We start from the raw sequence: 22,960 nt of genomic DNA on the forward strand, positions 1-22,960 counted from the left end.
TAGTTCAGCTACTTGGCACCAAGTTCCCCGTAAAAGAATCTGTATAATTGTACAAGAAAGAGTTAAAAACACAGACACAGTTTTTTCACAGGTAAAATGAAGTGATTTCTTTTCAACAGGTGTAACATTCTTTAAACACGATGGAATTCTTCGACAGCGGCTGAAGCAATTCAAGGTTTTTTTAAACGTTTTTCAAAATCACCAGCAAAAAGTTTTTTCATTTCTCCGAACATTAAAACACAGAAAAAACATTGAAAACAGCTCGGACCGGCTGTTGGGTAACATGTGGGTGTATTTCCTGGTTTCGTCTGAGTAATGGCCCCCTAAACCCACCAACACACACACACACACACAAACCCAGTTCTTTAACCAAATGGGGCCTTGAATTCGCATGTGCCCTATAAGCCCCGCCCCCTCCCCCCTGTGTTCACGCAAAAAAAAAAGTTAAAGTAGAAAACGCTAAAATCCAGAGGAGCGCGGAAAACAAAAAATGCTCCTGAAAAATGTTCTGAATTTAACAATCGACCACGAACGCCCCGCCGCTCTCCTCGTGGACCAATCACGTTCCCCCTCGTGGAACGCTTGAAATAAATAAATCTGCGTTTTGCTTCTTTTAACATTTCATCGTCGCGGTAACAAGACATCGATTCCTCACAGAAAAAGCACAGACGCTACAGATTGTTTTTCCTGAAGGGGACGTTAGAGGAAACAAACTTTATTCTCCCCGTTTTGGGCTCGACACTTTAAAGAATAAATAAACACTGGATCCGACAAACGGAAAATAAAAAAAATAAAAAAACGAGGGATCGATCACGTGAAACATGCAGTTCAGCTTTTTTCCAAAACACCTATAAAAATAGATTTATAGTGCGAAATATTTTTTTTTCTTCTTTTTTATTTCTTTAGAAATCTTTAAAATATTTAAATTTTTTATTTTTTTAAATTGTATTACTTGTCCTGAAATTGTACAGTGATTATTTTTTCTTCTTCTGCCCTCTCAAACCACTCGTGTGACTTATTTAAAAGTTTTTTTTGCGCAGGAAGTCAACAAGTTTCGGTGGGAACCAATGAAATACACCCAATGCACACAGGAAGCCCCAAGGGACTCTGGGAAATGTTTCGCAACCGAGGCTTTTACGGTATCTTTTTTCTTTTCTTCCAGGACTACAATCTAAAAATGCTACTTTAGGCTCCCCCCCCCCCCCCATCATTCTTATAATTCTATAATGTGTAAATATAGTATTAGTCATTTAATACTTTGCACGCGAGAGCCGGAAACTACGTTTCCCAGAATTCCTTTGTGGCGATAAACATGGCTCCATAAACCTTTGAGCTAGTTGAATAATCTTTTTCATCTCTGAGAGAAAGGACAGCAAGATAAAGAGGTTTGTATAAGACTACACAACAGCAAAAAGCAATAGCAGAGAGAGAGAGAAGAGTTAGAAAACCCCGCCCCCACAAACAAACAAAAAAAGAGGTTTTTACAAAAACAATAAGGAAGCAGAGGTGGACTTCACAAATCTTTTTAAAAGTTTTTTTTTTGCAAAGGCCACCGGACACGAAATTCCACAAACCTCCCACAGGATTCACTAAGACAAAGAAGAGGAGGGGGACAGTCAATCATCTCGTAGGCTCCACCCCCTCGCCAAGCCCCGCCCCCCACACTAGAGATAGAGCACAGAGAAGACAAAGGACAGGAACAGTAGCTCGGTATATACTGCATATAGTCAACACACACAGAGAGGAGTCGCCGTGACGGACTCTTTGACAGCCAGTGACACGAAAACACATTTTACGGCTTACTCACACGGGGTAATAAGTATGGCGGTGGAGGCGGGGCCTAAAAAACATGGCCGCCCGTGACAGTTCATTTTTTTGTATTTTTTTGTATCGTTTAAATTAGCACTTGTACTCTCGTCTTAATTCTTTTATTTTGTTTTTTTTTAAACGTAGAAGAGAGAGAGAAAAAAAGGAAAGTACAAACGAACGAGAATCACAGTGCTTTTAAAACACTAAAGTTGTGAGATTTTTTATTATTATTTTTTTGGCAACGGAGGCTGAGGGAAGAAAAAAAAACCACGGAACGGAAGAACGACGACAAAGACAACGTTGATTTTTTTTCTCTTCCTCAAAAAAGATTCTTTTTTTTTCTTCGTAAGTTATTGATTTTGATTGTTTGATTGATTGAAAATGCATGTCGTTATTACAATCTCCTTGTTGATATGTGTGTTTATTTATATTTTCTTATTTTCACAGGGTCCGGCGATGAGATGGAAGAGAGTGGATTGTTCAGGATTATCTCGTGGAGGTGATGCTGGTTTAAGGAAGAAAAGGAGGAAGAAGAGGTGGAGGAGGAGGACAAAAAAAAAGACGAAGCAAGTAGTTCAAATAAAACTAAACGATCAAACAGGAGTCGGTCGAAGTTTTCAACATTCATTTTTCAAGTTAGCTTTGCTAGCGTATTAGCTTCACTAGCATATTAGCCTCACTAGCGTATTTGCCTCACTAGCGTATTAGCCTCACTAGCGTATTAGCCTTACTAGCATGTTTAGCCTCACTAGTGTATTAGCTTCACTAGCGTATTAGCCTCGCTACCATATTGGCCTCACTAGCATATTATCTACACTAGCGTATTAGCTTTACGAGTGTATTAGCCTCATTAGCGTATTAGCTTCACTAGCGTATTAGCCTCACTAGCGTATTAGCCTCATAAGCATATTAGCTTCAGTCTCATTGAGAATTAAAAGTGATTAAAGTTACAAAATACATAGAAATAAAAACGACACTACGAAGCCAACAAATTCAACCAATCACCTGCAGGCCCCGCCCCTTCAGGCCCGATCAGATTGGGCGTCTTCTTCAACAGAAGAAAAAAGGTAAAAAAGGAGGGTCATTGTGGAGATGACGTTGCTGATTCAGAGGTCCTAAGGTTCTTGCTGTGTTTCTGACTTTCCTGAAGGTCAGAAGAATAAAAAATTATATATATATATAAAATTAAAATATGTTTCCCCCCCACTCCGAAAACCAAGATGGCCACAACGTACGTTCACAGCGACCCGCTTCAGACCGGCTGAGTCCGGGTGGCCGGTCGGGCGGTAGCACCATGTAGACCGACGGGAGGAAATGTGGACGGAGGGATGAAAGAGAGAGATGGGAGGAGGTGTAGAGGAGGTTATGTTTGGTAGGTAAACTCCTGGGGTAAAAGAGGAAGTAACATTCGATAATTCACAGGTCGTTACCCGGTGGAAATTGCTTCATCTTTTTTTTAATGATTTTGATTCATAAATTAAATCTGAGCGAGAATATCTTATTTAAAAAAAAATTAAAAAAGAGAAGGAAATGAGGATTAATTCTTAATCGAGAAACGTCCTCGGACAAATAAAATAAAAAATAAAATAAACTTTTTTGAAAAGATTATTATCATCTGTGAGAGCGCTGTTAAAAACGTCCTTTTCCAAAAAGCCTTGATCACATCAAAAGACACGAGGAGTCAGTTTCACCGTCCTCCTTTAAATACGCACAATCAGCATCTTCGTGAAGTCCAAATATCAACAAATCAAATCCAACCGGCTCCCGAGAAATCCTTTTTTTCTTTTTCTCGGGGCGATATGAATATTCTCTGTAGGCAAAACATTTAAGAATAAGTTCTTTACAGTAAAGAGGTTTTTTTTGAAGACAAAGAAAAACGTTGCTGATCGCAAGATACGGGAGGAATAAGAGAGAGAGAGGAGGAGAGGGGAAGAGGAGGAGGAGGAGGAGAAAGAGGAGGGGTCTATTACACAAGTGGCTCAGGTTCAAAGTGCTGGAGTACATTTGTCTTCTTCCCCCGCCTGGCAACAGAAGAGAATAGTCTTTATGTTTCTTTACGAGTGAGAAGTCTCTCTTTTACGAGCACAGTATCGCGGTCTTTGAACGCCTCGCGTTAATCCTCCTTCCTCTCCAGACTCGTCTGCGTGGCGTGGATCCCGTTGCCGTACACGGGGAACGGCAGCGTGGAGAAGAGCCCCTCGGCCGTGGTGAAGGTCGTCGGCATCTGGCCCCCAAGGGTGCAGTTACCGCCCGCCGCCGCCGACCCGAGGAACGGGCCTGCGACGCCGCCTCCGCCGCCGCCCCCTGCCGCCGCCGCCGCCACCGCCGCCGCGTTGAGCCGGTGCACGTGGTGGTACAGCATCTCCATCGGCGTCTTGGGGTCGAGGCCGAAGCCCGAGCCGTCCGCGAAGTTCATGGTGGCGTTGGGGAGCAGGCTGCCCTGCGCCATGGCGAGCGTGACGTCCGCCGGCGCGTACCTGATGGTGCCGGTGGTGTAGACGCGCGGGGACGGCGTGCCGGCGGCGGCCAGGGTCCCCGTGACCCGGTGGACCAGCGGGAGGACCACGTTGCCGGCCTGCAGGCGCTGCAGCGCCTCGAGGTCGCCGGAGTGCAGCAGCGACGAGGAGGAGGTCGACGAGGAGGAGGAGGAGGAGGTGGTGGGGGGGGTGCCCTGCTGCTTGTCCCGCGGCGAGGCGGAGAGCGGCGGGGAGAGCGGGTCGGCCGAGGAGGAGGCGGCGGAGCGCGGCGCCAAACCGGCGGAGGGGGCGGAGCTTCCGTTGTACGGAGGCTTCCTCGCTCCTGCCCCCGCGCCTCCCTCGGTTCCGGGCGGGGTGAGGACGGAGTCGGGGATGGCCCCCTGCAGAGCGCCCCCCGCGGGCGAGGGGAAGCCGTCGCGGCTCTTGGCGGTCATGCTGTACGGCGACTCGTTGCGGGAGATCTCGCGGTTGGGCGGGAAGTTCCAGATGCTGCTGTCGTTGTCGAAGTTGATCGGCTCCGACATCTCCGTCTTGATCTTCAGCACCGAGGTCGGGGAGCCGGCGGGGGCGAGGAGGTGGGAGGAGGAGGAGGCGTCGCCTATCACCGCGGCGTCTCCCATGGGGGCGGGGCTGAGCTCGGTGGGCGAGGAGAGGCGGAGCCTCCTGCTGCGGGAGCCGTCCCACTTCTGCACTTTTCTCCTCTTCCGCCGCTTCAGGAGTTTGACGCCGTCGACGCCGTCGCAGTCTTGTGCGCCTCCTCCGTCTTCCTCCTCCTCCTCGTCCTCCGCCTCCTCGCCGTCCTCCTCCGATGAAGACGCCTGTGAGTTGTGCAGCTGGACTTCTTCTCTGTCTCCGTAGTGCTCCACTTTAATATGAAGCCCTCCCATGTTGCTCAGTCCTCCGATAGCGCCCAGTCGACCCAACACGCCCAGTCCTGCTAACCTCCCAAGCCTTCCTCCTCCTCCCTCTCCTCCTGCTGCTCCTCCTCCTCCTTCTCCTCCCTCTCCTCCTCCCCTGATCTCCTCCTGCTCCTCCCCCTCTCCATCCGAGGCCTCCAGGCTGTCGTCGCTCTCCTGGCTCTCGGGGTTACTCGAGCTGTCTCCTTCCTCCTGGCGCTTCAGCTGCTGCTCGGCGGAGCGTTGTGATTGGCCGGGCTGCTGCTGCCGCTTGCTGTCCGTCTCCGGGTCCTCGCGCTCCGCCCGGCGACTCGGCTTCCCTTCCGACTTGTTCTCGTTGTCTGTCGAGGAGAAAGAAACTCAATATTCAATGAATCCCCGATAATGAATACATGTTTCACTTGTTTTTTATTAACTTTAGAGATCTTTGACTTCATCTTCCTTCATCAGGTCAAAAGGTCAACAATGTGAACCTGCACCTTTAAGACTTTTCCCAGCAGCCTCAGCAGTACTCTGCAAGTCGAGCGTTTCATTGGCTCGTTGGCCACGCCCCAACATGAGCACACACACAGACACACACACAAAAACCCACACATCCCCACACACACACACACACACACAGACACACACACACACACAGACAAGCAGCTGGCTCCTCCTCCTTGTGATGGACTGTGTATCTCATTAAACTTCTTAACTTGTTGTGAGGTCTGAATCATAAAATTAAAAGGGCTCAAGTCTTAAACGTTTCCCGGACGACAGATTTGGTTATCATTTTTCATAATATTATATATATATATTATATATATATATGTATATATATATACATACATACGATGGTTCACTTTTTATATGAATTTTTATATGACTTTTGATTTTTATATATATTTATATATATTTATATTTCCCTTTATCAGGTACTTTTATTGCCCAAATTAACTAAGTAAACCTACGTTGGACCTTTATTTTGAAAAGACACTGAATGCACGTATCGAGCAGAGAGTTGGGAGTGTGTTGGGAAAAAAAAAACATATAATTTAATTTTTAAAAAGGTTCCCAAGAACATCTGGTGACTAACGACCTGCAGAACCGAGTGTGGGAGAAGGTGTGTGTGTGTGTGTGTGTGTGTGTGTGCGTGAGTGTATGTGAGAGAGTGTGAGTGTGTGTGTGTGTGTGTGTGTGATTGAGTCAAAACTTGTAATCTTTATAATTTTATGTTAATGTCACTGGTGTGATAAAAAAAAAAATTTAACTCTTATTTTGAACACCTGTCCTCGTTTCCTCTGCACAGATTGCGTCCGAACAGCCCAGAGGTCAAAGGTCAGGGTTTCTCTTTTAGAGCACGTCGGGGCCTCGGCCTCAAGCTGCTGCAGGGTTTATTTTCACGGTGGCGGGCGTTGCCAGAACCTCTCTGAGAGCAGCTGGCGCCGCGATGACATCACTACACGCTACCGTGACACGTGAGGGAGGAAGCACACGGCTCGTATCCGTGTTCGGCCTTTTTTCATCTCCCCAAAAGATATTTAATTTATTCCTTTTCTCTTCCGCCTACCAGAGTTTTCTTTGGACTCGGACTCGGACTCGGAGGTTTCCGAGGACTCGGAGGTTTTCCCGGGCAGGTTGGGCAGCTGGGCGATGTCCATGGGCGTGTCTTTGTACTCGTGGTTACTGTGGAGAAAACACAGGGGGGCGGGGTTTCAGTCAGGAAAGGGGCGGAGCCAAGTGAAGTGGTTGCACAACTCTGATTTCACACAAACATTTTAGGAAAACATGGAAACCCTCGGCGCTGTTTCTTTGTACTTACTCTCGGACCAACATGTTTTTATTTATTCTAATGATATATATATATATATATATCTATATTAGTTTGGTTTTAGATAAAAGGAAGAAACTGATTTATAGAAAGTAAACTCCTTCAGCCCATTGTGTTACATCCTCTCATATTTAACTAAAGAGATACATTTTGTTTCCCAATGTAATAACTGTGTAACATTAAATGATCCGTTCAGTTCATCTCTTTCATGGAAACATTTTTTTTAAATCGTTTAAATTTCACAGAAACATTCTGTGAATCTGAAATATATTTTGTAACCAAATGACTTAAACAATGACATCATCTCCCGGTGTGTGATAAGATTTCCCTTCGCTCATCCCCCCCCCCCCTCCACGTGCCGGTGACCGCTGACCTCAGCACGTAGTTGACCCAGATGACGTTCTTCTCGTTGGCGTTCTTGGCGTTGATGGCGAGCGTGGCACTGGACTGGATCCAGATGTAGCCGCTGTTCTTCTGGATCCACCGGTAGTACTTTGTCACACACTGACCCTTGTTGATCACTAGGGGGGGGGGGGGGGAGAGGTTTGTTATTTCATGGTGGATTTTCTGTGATATTCTGTCTGTTTCAGACTGTTGGACTTCACAGTGACAGAAGGCTTGTTCATCACACAAGAGAGAAGAGAGAGCGAGGGAGGGAGAGGGAGAGAGAGAGAGAGAGAGAGAGAGAGAGAGAGAGAGATAAGGCAGTCATCAGATGTCATGTGACAGCTGGCTGAGAGCTGCTCTGCTGCTGCCGTCATTAATCAGACCAACACACACTGCCAGCCTGTGTGTGTGTGTGTGTAGGTGTGTGTGTGTGTGTGTAGGCGCGTGACAATAAGCTCACATCATGATATGTTTGTGTGCCAACATGGACTTCCTTGAGGCAGTGTCTCCAGGACACATTCAACTACGTCGTGCTTCTATGTTTACTTGTAAAGTTAGCGGTTAGCGAAGTCAGACTTACATACGTTAGCTCAAAGTCAGCTGGTAGTCGATCTAGTCTCTTAACACTTGAAGTAGACTTTATATGTATATACAGTGTGTATATATATATATACAGATGTATATATATAGATGTATATATATAGAATATATACTGTATATATATACATATATATATAGATGTATATATACAGATGTATATATATAGATCAGGCATGAAAACGGGTCAGGGGTGAAAAAGGTGAGGATAGGCGCGGGGTGGTGCTGGTTACTTCCACGAACATCGATGTTGGACGTTGTATGATAATCTATAGTTCCTCCATTCTGACACCAAGTCAGTGGGCCCTATAATAATAGTAATATTGTATATAATATAGTCATTCATGAGCCAACTTCCTCTTTTTTTTGGCGTGAACAAGTCTTCAAGTCTTGTGCTCTGCTGAGCCTCGAGTCTGTTCCTTGAGTCTGTTCTGCCTCTACCTGGTTGTCACGATCTTCTAATACAGGGTGTCAAACTCATTTTCACCGAGGGCACATCCGCCTCATGGCTGCCCTCAAAGGGCCGGTTGTCACTAACACGGTATAATTCTAACTACTCCAGAACATATTGTTAAATAACTGTCTTTGCATTTGTTTGTTTATTTAGGTGTACTTATATAAATGTATAACTATATATGCAAATGTATTTAATATTATACAATACATCTATTTTATTTAATTATATTTATTTTAACCCACATTACTTTATCAAAGATCAAACAAACATTATTACATTAACTTTGTTAAAAGCTTTTTCACAGTTGAGACAGGTGGTTCTCCACTGGTCTGGGCAGTGGTTCTCCACTGGTCTGGGGCAGTAGTTCTCCACTGGTTTGGGCAGTGGTTCTCCACTGGTCTGGGGCTGTGGTTCTCCACTGGTCTGGCTTTGGGACGCACTATCACCCCTGAATGACAAGCTGAGACCTAAATCGAGGGATATTTGTAACTTCTCAAATGTATTTAATGAAAAGATGTTGCAGTTTGAACCTGAGTGTTCAGAATATCACAGTATGCACAACACAACTATTTATTTATATTCCCTTTTACAGTCAATTATGAACCAACAAGTGAATCTTAAGGACACAAGAATGCCGTCACATAAAATGACGTGGCGGGCCACATTTGGCCCGCGGGCCATGAGTTTGACACGTATGTTCTAATCTATGCCATACCTGCCATAAATATCATGATACTGATACAATACCATAAAACAGTACCATAAATACGATCCTGGTATATTTATCTATAATAGTAATAAATAAAATATCTGTATGGTTCACTTTTACCAACTTTTTCAACACTTAACAAATGGCAGTATTATTAGTATTAGCCTACAAGATATTAATGAAACTACATGGAGCCATCATAGCATTGATTATCACTATGAGACTGTTAGTCTGTATCTGACCAGATGATACAGAGTTCATCAGGATGAGCAACTGGAGAGTTACAGTAACAGAACTTTACAGACTGAACTTAAACATTTCACTTCTGGCATCTTTTTTAATTTTTATTTTTAAAGCCGAAAATTCCGCCACTTAACGGCACTCGCTGCGCAGTGTGCGCAGACAGCTCGACACGGAGCAGCGCGTGCGCTCTGATCGCTCTTTTAATAAAGTATCGATACTAAAAATATGCTAAATCACATCGCTCTTAACGTACGGGTACTTTGTTAGGATCGCTACACCGTGCAGCGTGACAGCAGCAGATAGCGGGCTAACATTCAAGCTAACCTAAACCACCAAACGCTGAAGACATCTTGAAGCTGATTGGCCGAGACGCGACACGTGCCCATCAAAGATGTTCTATTGCGAAAAGCACCACTCCACATTTTCTCCGTGTCCCACTCCAATCTCATAAACGCCGGCCGGCCAATTGACCCCCCCCCCCCTACCCCAAAACAAAAACTCTTCGGATCTACACGATTCACGTCAGTCACCTATTTTGGTTTCAAAACGGCGAATTTCGCCGAAAGGTGAGGGATTCTCATGCCTGATAGATGTATATATATAGAATATATACTGTATATATATACATATATATAGATGTATATATACAGATGTATATATATTAGGGCTGTCAGCGTTAACGCGTTAATCTATGCGATTAATTTGGCCGCGTTTTTTTTTTTTTTTTTACCGCGGCAGTACGGTTTGACACTGTTTCCGTTTTTAAAACAATCATTTCTCCGCGAAAATAAGGAGCAGAAATCAGTTTAACTCGTGGATGAATCAGTCGGGTTTCCTCCTGCTCCTCCTTCCTCCCGTCTCCCCCTCTGATACACAGAGGAACAGAGGGGCGACGTGTCGGGTGACGCGGCGCGGAAAGAACTCGTCACACGAAACCTGCAACGTGATTGGTCAATCCGTTTGTCTGTCAACATTTCGGGGGAAAAAAAACCAATGAACACTCAGTAAATCACAAAGGACCTCCCACCTCACAGGTAAGGCTCATTTAGCAGCCTGTCAGTCAGAGAACCAGAGGACACGGCGCGAGGACAATGAGGCTCATTTCAGAGATGAGATTGTTCTGGAATGTTTGATGTATAACACGTGGGGGTGTGTCACATGCAAAAGACTTTAAACGGTGAATTTAATTTATTTTGTAAAATGTATAAAATGCCCCCAGCCTCCAGAGGGTTAACGTGACATATTTGAATGTCAGTCAGTTACCAAGGCCACTGGTTCTGCTGCTGTTCAATGTTAAAGATGACAGGACCAATGGGGTCTCAATATACTTCTTTTTTGTTACTAATCTGATGTTTCACTGAAGAAACAATTTATCATCCACGATATTAAATACCTCGCTGGCACTTTATATGTAGGAGCCTCTTTGAAAACACAGCTCTGTGTGAAGTTTTGTCTTTGAAAAGAAGGGAAAGCCTTTTAACCCTTGTGTTGCCTTCGGTCATTTTGACCCGATTAAATATTTAACCCTCCCCCCGCCTTTGGGTCATTTTGAACCGATTCAATGTTTCACCCTCCTGTTACCTTTATATTTACTAACATATTTTACTCTTTGGGTTCAATTTGACGCCAGCAATTAAAACCTCCAGAAAATTATTAGAATTAATATTGTTTTCCAAGTTTAAGTGTGAGGCACTTTATGTTTGTTTGTTGACTCCCGAAAGAACACCGACATTAAACATTGAATGGGGTCAAATTAACCCAAAGGCGGCAGGAGGGTGTAATATTGATTCGGGTCAAAATGACCCGAAGGCAACACAAGGGTTAAACGGCGAATTTTGTTGTTGTTGTAAAATGTATAAAATGCCCCCAGCCTCCAGAGGGTTAACGTGACATATTTGAATGTCAGTCAGTTATCAAGGCCACTGGTTCTGCTGTTCAGTGTTAAAGATGACAGGACCAATGGGGTCTCAATATACTTCTTTTTTTTTTACTAATCTGATGTTTCACTGAAGAAACAATTTATCATCCACGATATTAAATACCTCGCTGGCACTGTATATGTAGGAGCCTCTTTGAAAACACAGCTCTGTGTGAAGTTTTGTCTTTAAAAAGAATGAACTTTTAACTTTTAACTTTTAATTGCGATTAATTAATCGCAATTTCAAAATGTGCGATTAATTAGTTAAATTTTTTTAATCGATTGACAGCCCTAATATATATAGATGTATATACAGTATATACAGAATATATATATATATATAAATATATATAAATGTATATACATAGATTTATATATATACAGTATATACACTGTAGATACACTACCGTTCAAAAGTTTGGGGTCATCCAGACAATTTCGTGTCTTCCATGAAAACTCACTTATATTTATCAAATGAATTGAAAATTGAATAGAACATATAGTTAAGACATTGACAAGTTAGAAATAATGATTAATATTTGAAGTATTAATTTTGTTCTTCAAACTTCAAGCTCAAAGGAAGGCCAGTTGTATAGCTTATATCACCAGCATAACTGTTTTCAGCTGTGCTAACATAATTGCACAAGGGTTTTCTAATCAGATATTAGTCTTCTAAGGCGATTAGCAAACACAATGTACCATTAGAACACTGGAGTGATAGTTGATGGAAATGGGCCTCTATACACCTCTGGAGATATTTCATTAGAAACCAGACATTTCCACCTAGAAGAGTCATTTACCACATTAACAATGTATAGTGTGTATTTTTTAGTAATGTTATCTCTATTGAAAAAACAGTGCTTTTCTTTGAAAAATAAAGACATTTCTAAGTGACCCCAAACATTTGAACGGTAGTGTATATATATAGATGTTTATATATATGATATTTTATCATCCGACTCTTGAGGAGATGCACCTGAAGTACCTGCCGCTCTCCACCAGATAGTGCTGTGTGACTGCGGGAGGTGTGTGTGTATAGCCCCTCCCCCCTCTCCATCCCCCTCCCCCGTGACGGTACGCCAGCAATAAATTTGGCTAAATTAAGCGCTAAATGGTTATCTCAAGCAATATGTACCGACATTAATCAGGAGAGCAGAGAGAGACACTGACTTCACATCACTCTGAGAGAGAGAGAGAGAGAGACACACTGACTTCACATCACTCTGAGAGAGAGAGAGAGAGACACACTGACTTCACATCACTCTGAGAGAGAGAGAGACACTGACTTCACATCACTCTGAGAGAGAGAGACACTGACTTCACATCACTCTGAGAGAGAGAGAGAGAGAGACACACTGACTTCACATCACTCTGAGAGAGAGAGAGACACTGACTTCACATCACTCTGAGAGAGAGAGACACTGACTTCACATCACTTTGAGAGAGAGAGGTGACACTGACTTCACATCACTTTGAGAGAGAGCGACACTGACTTCACATCACTCTGAGAGAGAGAGAGAGAGAGAGAGAGACACTGACTTCACATCACTCTGAGAGAGAGAGAGACACTGACTTCACATCACTCTGAGAGAGAGAGAGACACTGACTTCACATCACTCTGAGAGAGAGAGACACTGACTTCACATCACTTTGAGAGAGAGAGAGACACTGACTTCACATCACTTTGAGAGAGAGCGACACTGACTTCACATCACTCTGAGAGAGAGAGAGAGAGAGACACTGACTTCACATCACTCTGAGAGAGAGAGAGACACTGACTTCACATCACTCTGAGAGAGAGAGAGAGAGAGAGATTGAGAGAGAGACTGACTTCCCATCACTCTGGGAGAGAGAGAGAAAGAGAGGTGATTCATAAAGAAAGAAGGTTAGTAATTATAAACTATTAGAGTCTAATAGTTTTGTTTAAGACGACGTCCCAGAGGCCTGTAATTGACTGGTCGGGCGGCCGGCGCTCAGTGGGTTTCTCCTCCCTATTCATGGAGGGAGGGGGGGGGGGGGGGGTAACTTGTTTGCTTGTTAAGGCAGTCGGAGAGATGGCGTCACCTTGAATGTGACCTTGCTTTGTTTGTACGGCAGACTAAATAACCACACAATGAACACATACACACACACACATAGACACACATGCACATACACACACACATACAGACATAGACACACATGCACATACACACACACATACACACACACATAGACACACATGCACATACACACACATGCACATACGCATACACATCAAGACACACATGCACATACACATACACACATAGACACACATGCACATACACACACACATACACACACACACATAGACACACATGCACATACACACACACACACACACACACATAGACACACATGCACATACACACACACATACACACACAGACACACATGCACATACACATACACACATAGACACACACACATACACACACACACATACACATACACACACAGACACACATGCACATACACACTCAGTGAACAAGGCTTTATAACTCCTGCAGACGCACACATGGAACCTGAAGTCACATAACGTTTGTAATACGGAGGAGAGGGAGAGAGGAGGATGATAGGAGGAGTAAGGAGGAGGAGAGGGAGAGAGGAGAAGGAGAGGGAGAAAGGAGGAGGAGAGGAGGAGTAAGGAGGAGGAGAGGGAGAGAGGAGGAGAGGAGGAGTAAGGAGGAGGAGAGGGAGAGAGGAGAAGGAGAGGGAGAAAGGAGGAGTAAGGAGGAGAGGAGGAGTAAGGAGGAGGAGAGGGAGAGAGGAGGAGTAAGGAGGAGGAGAGGGAGAGAGGAGAAGGAGAGGGAGAAAGGAGGAAGAGAGGAGGAGTAAGGAGGAGGAGCGGCGGAGTAAGGAGGAGGAGAGGGAGAGAGGAGAAGGAGAGGGAGAAAGGAGGAGGAGAGGGAGAGAGGAGGAGTAAGGAGGAGGAGAGGGAGAGAGGAGAGGGAGAAAGGAGGAGGAGAGGGAGAGAGGAGGAGGAGAGGAGGAGTGCTGGAGGCTCGCCCGAGGCTGCAGGAGAGAGAGCGATAGATTAAAGGACTCATATTCTCTTTTAAAGCTTCTCTCCCTCTCTTGTCGTTTCCTTCATTGCTCTCTTTCTCTTTCACTCAATGTCACACTCGTTGTCTCTCCCCTCTGTGTTTACCTCTCCTCCTCCTCCTCCTCCTCTCCCTCTCCTCCTCCTCCTCTCCTCTTCCTCTCCCTCTCCTCTCTTTCCCGCTCTTTAATCTGCTGGATTTCCTCTTTAGTCTCGTCTACCTTTCAGATTACTTGTGTGTGTGTGTGTGTGTATGTATGTGTGTGCGTGTGTGTGTCTATGTGTGTGTGTCTGTGTGTGTATGTGTCTTTGTGTGTGTGTCTGTGTGTATGTGTCTTTGTGTGTGTGTCTGTGTGTTTATGTGTCTTTGTGTGTGTGTCTGTGTGTATGTGTCCTTGTGTATGTGTGTGTCAAATTAACGTGTGAAATTGCGTCATGGAAACGTCCTCTCTGTCTGCTAGGAGACGGAGGGATGAAGACCTTCTTGTTATGAGGGAGAGAGGGAGTGAGAAAGAGAGGTAGAGTAAAGATGGCCTCTCTGTTGCCCTCTAGTGGAGGACTGATGAACATAAACATTGTTTTCTTCAAGGTTTTGGAGATACAGATGTCACTTCCGGGTTCCATTGATATCATCAAAGGGTTTAAAGTTGTTCTTGAGACCGTGAAGACAGAGTGACGCTTCACTTCTCACGGATCACGACAACGCGACACATATTTATGTCCTGACAACTTGTGTCGCTTCGTCGTCTTCCCCTGTGGGGATAGTTTCACAGGTGTGTGTGTGTGTGTGTGTTTTGTCTGCAGACAGATACAAAAACACGCTGTCAGTGTGTGTGTCTGTGTGTCAGTGTGTGTGTGTGTGTCTGTGTCTGTATGTGTGTATGTGCGTGTATGCGTATGCGTGTGTGTGTGTGTGTGTGTCCATGTGTGTATGTATGTGTGTGTGTGTGTGTCCATGTGTGTGTGTGTGTATGTGTGTGTGTCTGTATGTGTGTGTGTATGTGTGTGTTTGTGTGTGTATGTGTGTGTGTCCATGTGTGTATGCGTATGTGTGTGTTCATGTGTGTGTGTGTATGTGTGTGTGTCCATGTGTGTATGCGTATGTGTGTGTATGTGTGTGTGTGTATGTGTGTGTATATGTGTGTGTTTGTGTGTGTATGCGTATGTGTGTGCATGTGTGTGTGCATGTGTGTGTGTGTGTGTCCATGTGTGTATGCGTATGTGTGTGTGTGTATGTGTGTATGCGTATGTGTGTGTGTGTGTCCATGTGTGTATGTGTATGTGTGTGTTCATGCGTGTGTGTGTGTGTGTGTCCATGTGTGTGTGTATGTGTGTGTGTGTCCATGTGTGTATGTGTGTGTCCATGTGTGTGTGTGTGTGTGTCCATGTGTGTATGTGTGTGTGTGTGTATATGTGTGTGTCCATGTGTGTGTGTGTGTTCATTCAAGGCGTGCTGGTCCAGAGAGACGCGCTCTGCTTTACGCCTTCAGGCTTAAACCCGCCGGGCTTTGACTCCTGAGCTTGTCTCTCATTTCTTTCCCATTACGTTTGAAAGTCTCTCGACCGTCTCTGTACACATATACACAGAGACACTTTCCCTCCTCCTCCTGCTCCTCCTCATCCCCATCCTCATCCTCTTGCTCCCTCTTTCTTCCAGAGAACTCAAAGTGGAACATCTCCTCGTGTTATTCTTCAAAAAGATGCTTTGATTGCGAAAAAACAATTAATATTTATACTCTCTCCATTTTCATGCTTTTATTGTGAAAAGACAAATAATATGTCTTTTCTCTCTGCTAATCCTTTTTAAAAGTCATATTTCTCATATTTCTTCCAACATTTTTAACTGAAAAGTTTCCTGAACCGTGAAGTGCAGAAATTAGAAAAGCCGTTTTTCTGGCTCTGAGTTGAATAATAATACAACTTTAAGTTCAGGTCTAAAGATTATAATTATTCATAAACTTGTCTCAAACTGTCTTGTTTCATAAACTCATTAAAAGTTTAAATATTCCCGTGAGATCTGATCTGAGACCAGCGGCCACGTCGCCATGCTTTTATTGTGAAGGGAATAATGAGTACATCCTGTTCTCTGCACATAACTCTACAGTTCATCCCCCTTTCTCTCAAATACATTCTACAAAAGAGAGAGAACCCTCTTCTCTTCGTCCTCGCCTGTTCTATCTCTTTTTTTCTCTCTCTTTTCTCACATTTTCTGATCCCTCTTTCTTTGTAAAACGGTGTTTGTTTTCTTTCTTTTCCTTCCTTCCTCTCTTTTCTCCATCTACTCTTCACTCATTCATTTCCACTTTGCTATCCTTCCTTCCTTCCTTCCTACCTCTCTGTCCTTCTTCTCTTTTCTCCATGTCTTCATCACTTGTTCCCTAATATCCATGTCCTTCCTCTCTTTTCTCCATCTCCTCATCACTCATACCCACTTCTTCCTCCTTCCTCTCTTTTCTCCATCTCCTCATCACTCGTTCCCGCCTCTTCAACCCTGCGAGCTGAACCTCTCCTCCGTGTTTTCCTCCTCTTTTTACGCCCCCCGTCTCCCCTCCATTTCTGTTCTTTGTGAATGAGACTCGCCCTCCGTCTCCCTCTCTCTTTCCTCCTCTCCCTCTCCTGCCGGTGGAGAGGAGGAGGGCTTGACTTTGAGGCCTGACCCGGGCTGAGAAGTAACGAGGGATGATCTCCTCCTTTTAAAATGTAGATCCCGGCTCAGAGAGCGAGTCGTGCTCTGAAACACTGAAACTCTCCTTCAGAGAATCAAAGAGAGTCAGAAACAGAGGAACTCTCACTCAGGAACTCTCTCTCTCTCAGGAAACAGAGGAACTCTCACTCAGGAACTCTCTCTCTCTCAGGAAACAGAGGAACTATCTCTCAGGAAATAGAGGAACTCTCTCTCTCTCAGGAAACAGAGGAACTATCTCTCTCTCAGGAAACAGAGGAACTATCTCTCAGGAAATAGAGGAACTCTCTCTCTCAGGAAACAGAGGAACTATCTCTCAGGAAATAGAGGAACTATCTTTCTCTCAGGAAACAGAGGAACTATCTCTCTCTCAGGAAACAGAGGAACTATCTCTCAGGAAATAGAGGAACTCTCTCTCTCAGGAAACAGAGGAACTATCTCTCAGGAAATAGAGGAACTCTCTCTCAGGAAACAGAGGAACTATCTCTCAGGAAATAGAGGAACTATCTTTCTCTCAGGAAACAGAGGAACTATCTCTCTCTCAGGAAACAGAGGAACTATCTCTCAGGAAATAGAGGAACTCTCTCTCTCTCAGGAAACAGAGGAACTATCTCTCACGAAATAGAGGAACTATCTTTCTCTCTCAGGAAATAGAGGAAGGAGAGACGAAGAGGAGGAGAGAAGAGGAGGAGGAGTTAGAGGAAGAAGAGAGAGGAGAGAGGAGGAGTGGAGTGAAGGAGAGGAGGAGAGGAGGGAAGGAGAGGAGACAGGAATCAGCTCCCACTTAGCAGCGAGTTCACGAAGTCAGAGAATTAAACCGCCCCGAAAAAAAGAGAAAAGAGACGATTCAAGAACAATCTGACAAAGGATGGAGAGAGCGAGAGAGAGGGGGAGAGAGAGAGGGGAGAGAGGGGGGAGAGAGAGAGGAGAAAGAGAGAGAGAGGGGAGAGAGAGCGGGGGGGGGAGAGAGAGAGGGAGAGGGAGAGAGAGAGAGGGAGAGTGAGAGAGGGAGAGAGAGAGAGGGAGAGAGGGAGAGAGGAGAGAGAGAGAGGGGGTGGAGAGAGAGCGAGAGAGGGAGTGAGAGAGGGAGAGAGACAGAGAGCGAGAGGGAGGGAGAGAGACTCGTAGCCTTACATTTTCTGAAAGCTCCTCTTTCTCAGAGAGGATATTAATTTTGAAAGAGGAGAATGAAAAGAGGTGAAAGAAGGTGAAGGAGGTGAGTGAAGGAGGCGAGTGAAGGTGCCACATTAGTCATTTAAACCGGCTGCCGGCTCTCCTCCATGACCTCCATGACCTCCGTGACCTCCGTGACCTCTGTCCTCACAGAGATGAATAATCTCCATCCATATTTCACTTCCTTTCTTTCTTTTCTCTCTCTCCGTGTTTTACACATCCTAATCCCCCCCTCCTCCTCCCCCCTTGTTCCGTCTGACCCCGCCGGGCTGCCGTCGGGTCACTTCTTGATTGCTTCATGCTGTTCTTTGTACAGTGTTGTAGTGGCGTGACAATCAATCAATCAATCAATCAATCAATCAAATATGGATTTAAAGACTGGATTTTGTTGGCCCCTCCCTCCTCTTGGACCCTCCTTCTTCTTGGCCCCTCCCTCCTATTGGCCACTCCCCCCTCTCTTGGTCCCCTCAGCGTTAAAATGGCGTCAACACGTTGACTCGTCTACAGGAGCATCGTGTGGTAGGCGGTTTGGGTTTACAGTGTTGTTGTTGTTGTTGTTGTTGTTTACTCACAGTCCAGGTGACACTCTCGGATTCCCTCTACGTCCTCGGCGTGGACGAACTGGTAGCACCTCTTTCCCACGACGTCGGCCGGCGCCAGGTTCATGAAGTCGCTGATCCTGGAACACGAGGAGGAGAACAGAGAAGGAGAACAGAGGAGGAGAACAGAGGAGGAGAACAGAGAAGGAGAACAGAGGAGGAGAACAGAGGAGGAGAACAGAGAAGGAGAACAGAGGAGGAGGAGAACAGAGGAGGAGGAGAACAGAGGAGGAGAACAGAGGAGGAGAACAGAGAAGGAGAACAGAGGAGGAGGAGAACAGAGGAGGAGAACAGAGGAGGAGGAGAAGAAGAGAGGAGGAGAAGAGAGGAGGAGAAGTGAGAAGGAGAACAGAGGGTGAGACCGGTGTAGTTCTACAGCTGGCTCGTCACGCGGCCTCTCGTGTCGCCGAGCAGATTATCTTATTCTTGATATATTTTCTGATGTTGTGGTACAGTCAGAAGGTTCTGGATGCAGACGGCTCCACTCTGAGGGTTCTGTGAGGCTCTGCAGGTGAGATACCTGGGCTACACCCCCCTTAAAGTACAGGATGTACCTGATGATGAAACAGGAAGTGAAACGAGGGCCCTTTGAGCAGGAGCACCAGGAGTCACATGACTGTGTAGAGCAACGTGTTCGTGAATAAGAAGCTCAAACATTATATCAAGGAGATAGAGTAGAAGAGGAGGAGGGGAATAAAAAGAAGAACAACACCAAGGAGGAGGGGAAGAAGAAGAAGAAGAACAACAACAACAACAACAACAAGGAGGAGAAGAAGAACAAGGAGAACAAGAAGAAAAAGAAGGAGGACGAGAAGAAGTAGAAGGAGGAGGAGAAGATAAAGAAGGACGAGAAGAAGAAGGAGGAGGAAGAGGAGAAGAAGAAGAAGAAGAAGAAGGAGCAGGAGGAGGAGAAGGAGAAGAAGAAGAAGGAGCAGGAGGAGGAGGAGGAGAAGAAGAAGAAGAAGAAGGAGCAGGAAGAGGAGGAGAAGAAGCAGAAGAAGGAGCAGGAGAAGAAGAAGGAGCAGGAGGAGGAGGAGAAGAAGAAGAAGAAGAAGGAGCAGGAGGAGGAGGAGAAGAAGAAGAAGGAGCAGGAGGAGGAGGAGAAGAAGAAGAAGGAGCAGGAGGAGGAGGAGAAGAAGAAGAAGAAGAAGAAGGAGGAGGAGGAGAAGAAGAAGAAGAAGAAGGAGCAGGAGGAGGAGGAGAAGAAGAAGAAGAAGAAGCAGGAGGAGGAGGAGAAGAAGAAGAAGAAGAAGAAGAAGAAGAAGAAGGAGGTGTGTACAGCTTCCATGGATCATGTGGATTGTGAGGGTTTAAGTTGAACAACAGAACGGACGGAACAATTTCCCCATTATCATTCTGATGTGTGTGTGTGTGTGTGTGTGTGTGTATGTGTGTGTGTGTGTGTGTGGGGGGGGTAATGTCTGGCAGGATGATAGCAGCACACTCTGTTCTTTAGAAAGAGAGAAGAATAAAAGCGTCCTCCTCCTCTCCTTCTCTCCTCCTCTCCTCCCTAGTCGTGTGTAATGGAGCCTCCATTGTGTCTCCTCCACGCCGCGGAGGGAACGCAATCTGTCCACTCTCATCTTCTTTCACTCCTCTCTCTCTTTATCATAAAACATGGAGGCCTCTCTCTCTCTCTCTTTATCATAAAACATGGAGGCTTCTCTCTCTGATATGAATCTCCCCTCCGGTCGGCCGGTTAACTCCGGATGCTCGCTGCCGATCGGCTCCATCAGCAGCTCGTTCAGAGCTAAACCAGAGAGGACGCGCTCATGAATAACAAGCTGCCGGGAGGAAGGAACCGAGGGAGCCGACTCTCCGGTCCACACGGGGGCGCTAGAGACACAACGCAGTTATCCTGGAGTGAGAGGAGGAACGACTTCAGGTGTAACATGTTTATGATGTGAGCAAACTGTCACAGTAAAAGCATTGTGAACATGCTTAAATACTATATTTACATATTAAAGCTGCATTCTCTCTGCTGACCACCAGGGGGAGACTCCTCTGGTTGTATAGAAGTCTATGCTTCATGTGTTAAAGCTGTATTCTCTCCCCTGACCACCAGGGGGCGACTCCTCTGGTTGTATAGAAGTCTATGCTTCATGTGTTAAAGCTGCATTCTCTCTGCTGACCACCAGGGGGCGGCTTCTCTGGTTGTATAGAAGTCTATCCTTCATGTGTTAAAGCTGTATTCTCTCTCCTGACCACCAGGGGGCGACTCCTCTGGTTGTATAGAAGTCTATGCTTCATGTGTTAAAGCTGTATTCTCTCTCCTGACCACCAGGGGGCGACTTCTCTGGTTGTATAGAAGTCTATGCTTCATGTGTTAAAGCTGCATTCTCTCTGCTGACCACCAGGGGGCGGCTTCTCTGGTTGTATAGAAGTCTATGCTTCATGTGTTAAAGCTGTATTCTCTCTCCTGACCACCAGGGGGCGACTTCTCTGGTTGTATAGAAGTCTATGCTTCATGTGTTAAAGCTGCATTCTCTCTGCTGACCACCAGGGGGCGGCTTCTCTGGTTGTATAGAAGTCTATGCTTCATGTGTTAAAGCTGTATTCTCTCTCCTGACCACCAGGGGGCGACTCCTCTGGTTGTATAGAAGTCTATGCTTCATGTGTTAAAGCTGTATTCTCTCTCCTGACCACCAGGGGGCGACTTCTCTGGTTGTATAGAAGTCTATGCTTCATGTGTTAAAGCTGCATTCTCTCTGCTGACCACCAGGGGGCGGCTTCTCTGGTTGTATAGAAGTCTATGCTTCATGTGTTAAAGCTGTATTCTCTCTCCTGACCACCAGGGGGCGACTCCTCTGGTTGTATAGAAGTCACCTGTTCTCGCAGTAGATGAACTTCAGGTCCATGTTGACCCGAGTGACGAACATCTGGCACTCGATCCGGACCTCGTTGATGGTCGGCGGCGGCAGAGCGTGAGCTACCACCACTATGCCGATGATCTGGATCGGCACCGAGCGGCTGTGGGTCAGAGTCATCCTGATGCGCAGGCGGCCCGTGACGTGGATCACCTGAGCGGGGGAGGAGGGGGGGGGGGATTGAAAGTTTAATTCCAACGAAGCCAGAGGAAGTGCCTTGCTCAAGGGCAGCTCTATAGCTTCTTCCTCCTTCAGGTTCTCTGCTGCTTTAAAACTACTTACTGTAACACTGTATTGTGTGTGTTTGTGTGTGTGTGTCTGTGTGTGTGTGTCACTGAGTGCAATTGTGTGTAGTAATATATTCATGCGTGTGCATGAATATTTATGTGCGTCTCTGCCTCCGCTGTGATTTGCATGTGATCTGAGTCTGCCAGGTGGAGCATGGTACACACACATACACACACACACACACACACACACACACACACACACACACACACACACACACACACACACACACACACACACACACACACACATACAGACAGACAGAATATGTGAGAATAAATAAAAAAAGGTTTTATTTTTAAAATATCTGTTACATTCATTGAATACATTCTTCTATTGATTGTGTGATTAAGTTGCACAATCAATAGAAGAATTGATCAATGAACACACACACAATAAACAAGCCTTCCTCCACGCGGACCAGATCCCACCAAGGTTACTGGATTTGAATAATCATAGTTTTTCATATTAATATTCTACTGTTTCTATCATTTTTTAATCTTTATTATATTCCTAATTTGTTCTGAGTATCTATAAAGTGATTCATAAAATCATTTAGTGTTAATGTTTATAAGCTTGAGCTGTAAATATTTCTGTGGTCATGAAATATTTCTGTGGTCATGAAGTCCTTTGAACGCTTGGTCCTGTCACACCTCAAGACCATCACCGACCCACTCCTGGACCCCCTGCAGTTCGCCTACAGAGCCAACAGGTCTGTGCAGTCAACATGGCCCTTCACTACATCCACCAGCATCTGGACTCCCCAGGAACCTACGCCAGGATCCTGTTTGTGGACTTCAGCTCTGCTTTCAATACAATCATCCCGTCCCTGCTGTCCCAGCTGCCACCTGCAGGTGGATCACCTGACCGACAGGAAGCAGCACGTGAGGCTCTGCTGTTCTCCCTGTACACCAACAGCTGCACCTCCAGTCACCAGTCCGGGATGACACCACACTCATTGGACTCATCTCTGGTGGGGG

The 22,960-nt window shown here is 45.5% G+C and overlaps 1 protein-coding gene across 1 annotated transcript in view; it reads right to left on the minus strand.

Annotated features, from left to right (window-relative positions):
* Positions 1–1,255: 1,255 nt before the first annotated feature.
* LOC130201452 (neuronal PAS domain-containing protein 3) overlaps positions 1,256–22,960 on the minus strand; it is a 228,276-nt gene continuing 206,571 nt past the window's right edge. Inside the window, exons 8-13 of the mRNA XM_056426479.1 lie at positions 21,652–21,845; positions 18,799–18,905; positions 7,369–7,516; positions 6,735–6,850; positions 5,308–5,523; positions 1,256–5,178 (exon numbers count right to left, since the gene is read on the minus strand). Of these exons, the coding sequence (XP_056282454.1) occupies positions 3,923–5,178; positions 5,308–5,523; positions 6,735–6,850; positions 7,369–7,516; positions 18,799–18,905; positions 21,652–21,845 (2,037 nt within the window). The 3' untranslated portion in view covers positions 1,256–3,922. The remainder of the gene's footprint in view (positions 5,179–5,307; positions 5,524–6,734; positions 6,851–7,368; positions 7,517–18,798; positions 18,906–21,651; positions 21,846–22,960) is intronic.

The sequence above is a fragment of the Pseudoliparis swirei genome, chromosome 11 (genome assembly GCF_029220125.1).
Source record: "Pseudoliparis swirei isolate HS2019 ecotype Mariana Trench chromosome 11, NWPU_hadal_v1, whole genome shotgun sequence".
Taxonomy (NCBI): Eukaryota; Metazoa; Chordata; class Actinopteri; order Perciformes; family Liparidae; genus Pseudoliparis; species Pseudoliparis swirei.